At 32.3% G+C, this 5,000-nt stretch overlaps 1 protein-coding gene across 11 annotated transcripts in view; it reads right to left on the bottom strand.

Moving 5' to 3' along the window:
• Positions 1-5,000, bottom strand: part of LOC105329818 (protein pangolin, isoforms A/H/I/S) — a 41,514-nt gene that overhangs the window by 8,968 nt on the left and 27,546 nt on the right. For 10 of the 11 annotated variants that reach the window (XM_011431268.4, XM_020067916.3, XM_020067917.3 and 7 more), the window contains 2 exons: positions 3,939-4,053; positions 1,701-1,791 (listed from right to left, as the gene is read on the bottom strand). In XM_011431268.4, the coding sequence (XP_011429570.1) occupies positions 1,701-1,791; positions 3,939-4,053 (206 nt within the window). Of the gene's footprint in view, positions 1-1,700; positions 1,792-3,938; positions 4,054-4,469; positions 4,875-5,000 lie in introns of those variants that run through there. The other variant, XM_011431273.4, reaches the window with a different exon arrangement.

The raw sequence follows: 5,000 nt of genomic DNA, 5'->3' as shown, positions 1-5,000 counted from the left end.
TATAAAATGCAAATATTGATTAAGATCGCAAATGAATAGGTATGCACCAAAGAAGTGGCGGAATTCATAATTCTCTGTACAATTTCAAATTACCCCTCAATACAATATAAAGATTAGAGGCTTGTCATAAAAAGTTGGAAAAAGATTTGATGCATTCACATGCCATAGGCTATTCAATATTATCATAAAAGAAAATATATTTTGCCATTAGATGTCAAGTCCCATGTTACCTAGAGCAAATGAACTTCCATTTAAAGCAGAGTTTGTAATTACAAAACATGCACTACCAAGTGTCTCCCTTACCCCTACTGTTAAAGCTGATCAACAGAGGGACTGATGAGTAAAATCATGTCACTTAAAAGGGTTCCTATCAGAGATTATATGCTTTTTCTGTTAAGGAATTCAATGGTATATATCTGGTATGAAAATTATTTTAGAAAACTTATTAATAGCAGATTTAATAGCCGACACTGATTTTTAATTGAAAAAATAAAACACGGGAATGGAAATACATTTTCTATATTTACATCAAGACAAATCTAAATTTATTTTTGATGCTGCGAAGTTCTCCTAAACGGAGGCTATAAAATTGCCATTTTTGAATTACTCCATTGGAATTTTGTGACACCTTTTATCTATTGTCTTCTTTTTATGTAAATTTCAACATCTATAAAAACTTTTTCTCCTTTAGGTTCAAAACTTATACAAAATAAGTACAGGTATACATCAAACTGTCTTTTTGAGATGTCATTTTCATCTCGCCATTCTTCAAGGCAGGAAACATAAATAAAGATTCCAACAGCCATCCCTTAAAACTTCGACATCATAATACCCTTGTTAATATTCTTAGATCGGCAAACAGGAGACGACACGATGGCAGGTACACTGACAATTACTGCTTAATGTAGTGAAATAATCGGAACCATATCACCTATTTTTTTCAACTGACCCCATGGTACGTGATAATGAGCTTCTTTTCTTCAGCTGTTTATGAATGCACTGGATAGGAAAATGATCTTCGCGTCTTTGAGCCTGTGTGATAGTTTGAGTGTGGGCTTTGACAAAATGGAAGCCCAAGAAACAACCATACATAAAAACTTCTTGGGTAGCCTTATTCATCAGAAAATGGCATCAATCATTGGGTATTGCATGTTGTACCTTATCCAAGCGATTTTTAAAGAGTCGAAATGATTAGAACAATGAAAAATTGCCCCTCAACAGATGGCAAAGAAGAGTTGTACAACAACAATTTACAATCTCCTTTGGAAACCGGTTAATTGTTTTATGAGTTATGTTATGACCAATATCAGATGGTGGGCACAAATAAATATAGTTTGCTAGATCTTTTTTTAAGATTATGGCCTGCCATTGTAGGGTACTTTATTTAATGAATTATACAGCAAGATTCTCAACTTCAGGGTGTTTCTTATAATTAGATATTGACAAGTTCTGTGCTGAATTTGCACAGACCTTGGTTAAATCACCAGTCTTTTCTTTTTGCCTATTAAGCATGACCCAGCTTTTTGCTGGCTTCCCCCGTCACTCAGTAAATATTTGAAATGAATTCATCTAAATTTTGACACCAAGTGGTTAAATCTCACTAAATCTCACTAGGATCTGAGTATGTTCAGACACAAGTCACCAAGTAGAGACCTGGTCCCTGGAGTTTGAGACTCGATGATAAAGTACACTGTACGTACCACTGAACTTGTGAGAGGTCTGGCCCGTAGAGACTAGGAGGAGGGAACTGGCCTGGGGCAGGGTAGGCATACATCGGGTGCCGGGGTAGCCCTGCAAATACACACAAAATATACATGCACACAGAAATCAAATGATAGCCTGCACTTCTTGTATAATAATTAATCTTTGTATAAAAGTTGCAATGGTAAAGTCACATTTTGAACATCATATATTTGTGTTTTGAAACAAAGGGATGTTTAATTGATTATCATATCGTACCTAAAACTTTTCTCTCATTTCGGGAGGGGATTTGAGGTTTTCTCTAATTTAAAATTAAAAAAAATTTAAAGGGGGGGGGGGGGGGGGGAATTGGTTTATTTTTCTTGGAAAGGGTGGATACATGCTTTAATTATGTTTATTTATTCCAGAGGTTTCACTATCCTAAAGAGGAATCAAGTTCTAGTGATCCACTTCAATGGACTATGTATATTGCCCTTCAACTGCTTAATGTTAGTATATGTTACACTTAAAACCATTGAACTAATCTAGTTCTTATTCGCTTTCAACTTCCTCCGATGTCTATTTCTTAAGAGACTTTTTTTATAGCTATCATTTCCTCCCTTTAAACAAAATTACTGAATGATCTAATATGTGCCTTTGTTCTATTTTATTCTGATCAATTTTCAACTTTTTGGGGTAACGTTATAGTTAATGAGATGTGACCATGGAAAAATGTAGCATTGATCAATAAGTATGACTTGTTAGGTATATCAGTTTGTCTTCCAGATACGTAGTTAGTTTGAACTGATGCAGAAAAGACAGAATTAAAACATTTATTTTCATTAATAATTGGCTATAACCCTGTTGCTGACAAATTTTTTGTCTATAGCTCAATCTTCAGGGTACAATTTCTGCCATAAAAAAATCTTTTTAATGAATAATTGATAATGTATGAATCTAAGCCAAAAAATTTCATTAGATAATTCTCCTAGAATAATTAACTGTTTGTTGATCCAACATACGGCTTGGAGACCAGGCAATAGTCGGCCATTATAGGCGTGCAATCAAACTGGCAGATTTATGGTTTTTGAATAGTCACAGATGCAAATATCATATTTGTTTAGTGACAGTATAATCAGGACAACAGAAAGGATCCAACAAATATCTTCAAATCTTTTTCTTCTGGTTAAAGAATTATTATTATTATTTTTCAATTAGTAATTTAGCTGCTCTTCATTAAAATGGTCATTTCAAAACCAGTTTACTGCCTGCATGAATTTTTTTTAAGAACAATGAAAAGGGACAATTTTTCTTTTTACGGTAAATATCAAAATGAGGAAGCAGATCATAGATACATAGATAAAGCATTTTTACATAAACATCTTTAAATAGTTCAAATCAAGTCGATGTGTCTTGACATTGGAGAAAGGAACACACAGAATCTTTAACTTGTGCCTCTGCGACTTTTACTGAGAATATAGAAGTAAAAGTGGTGGGAAGTACTTGCATTCATGAGAAGTGAAGTTTATTATAACATAATTTTGGGTGGTTACGTTAAAAAATGAGATAATAATAGTATCAACTGAAACAAAGGCTTTGTAGCATAATCTCAAAAAGCTTTTCAAGTAGATTTTCATTTTACTTCCACGTGTAAAAAAAGAAACTATGCTTAAATATAGCTTTCATGTATCGGTAACGTACTTGACAGGCTCAAAGTTATAAACTTGAGAAGAGAGAATATTTTCTTTCTTTTTTGAATTTAAATTTACACATTTAAAAATCAAAAGAAAATCAGTGATGTGATTAATTTATTGTAGAAAATATAGTTTACTAATTTAATCCTTTACAACCCTACAGGATTCTAATTTTCTTGCAATCTTTAATAATAAATACCAGGTATACAGAAATTCAATTGTATTTAAATGTTAAGTTTGGTTTGATTTTTTTTAGTACATTCGTTTTGAAAATAAAGCAATCAACTAATTTCAAATCATGCTTGAAATATATATTGAATAAATACAGAATATTTCTCAAAAACTATTACAGAAAATTTGATAAATTCTGTAACTGTCATACTACATGTATTTAAATTTGTCTAAAACTTGTTATAATTTTTATTTTATTTTATTATTTTTTTTTTTAACAAACTTTGATCAACCAACAATTCATTTCTCCACAGAGCATTCTCCCTTCCAGACCACCACATTGCCTTGCTTGTGGTGATTTTTAGTGGTTGTATTTTTCAATTATTTTCTTACCTGATTTGGGATCTATATGAACAGGTGGTATACCCATATGTGCAGGAGGTGGCTGAGCAAAGTGTTCATTGTTGTACATCATTAGCCCTGCCAACGGGGGCTGGAATTTGTTCCCCTAATAACAAGAGGAATATTTTAATTCTAAAAGTAAACATATTTACATCCCTAGAAAAATGGATATTAATACTATAATATTTTTCTATAAAATTTTAATAAAATAAGATACGGGGATAAACTGCTTTAGCAAAATGCATTTTATATCAAAAAGTTTGTGAATTTACATAAAACAATGTAATATAAAAAAAAAATATTTAATAAGGAATTAAGTCATATGGACGATGAAAAGATTCTATTAAAAAAAATATCAGTAGAAGTTTCTTACAGTAACAACTTGAAATTTAAAAAACAGTTTAAAATTTTAAAATATATATATATTTTTTTTCTATAAAAATGAAAAATCTGAGCAATCAGTAATGAAAACCAATAATTTTTTAAACAGCATAACTGACAACACGGTAGCATGATTCCTACCCAGACCAAAGGGAACATGGCTGCCTCTAAAACACTTAGATCCATTGGTGGCATGGTATAATCCTGAATTTGTTCTACAGAATTGGTTACAACAACTAATTACGACTGTCCCATAGCGAATGTCCTTAAACAATATACGTGTCCACAAAAATCTGTTAACGCGTCTGTCATCAAGTCGAACCACACAAGAGGTTACATATTATTATTATTATGCTTTTTTCCTCCTTTGTCAAGTGCCATTTCTCAATTACTAAAAGGCGAGATCATGCGACTTAATAGCCAGTTTTTCAAGGAGCGATGATCCTAGAGTGTGATACAATACTTCCGATGATAAATGGGCGTTCACTTTGTTAGCCAAGACAGTGCCTAGATCACAACCTATGACAACCTGTTACCAAGTCCTTTAAAAATTGTAAAAATAAAAATACTTATATCTTCCTGAATTATCCAAGACAATTGTATTTTGTGACATGCCACACTTATACCAGGTGTGGGGGGAACGATCCATTCACAATGAGATCACGACCACTT

The sequence above is a fragment of the Magallana gigas genome, chromosome 7, assembly GCF_963853765.1.
Source record: "Magallana gigas chromosome 7, xbMagGiga1.1, whole genome shotgun sequence".
Lineage (NCBI taxonomy): Eukaryota > Metazoa > Mollusca > Bivalvia > Ostreida > Ostreidae > Magallana > Magallana gigas.
Note: the sequence above shows the minus strand (reverse complement) of the source record. Positions and strands in the feature narration are given on the sequence as shown.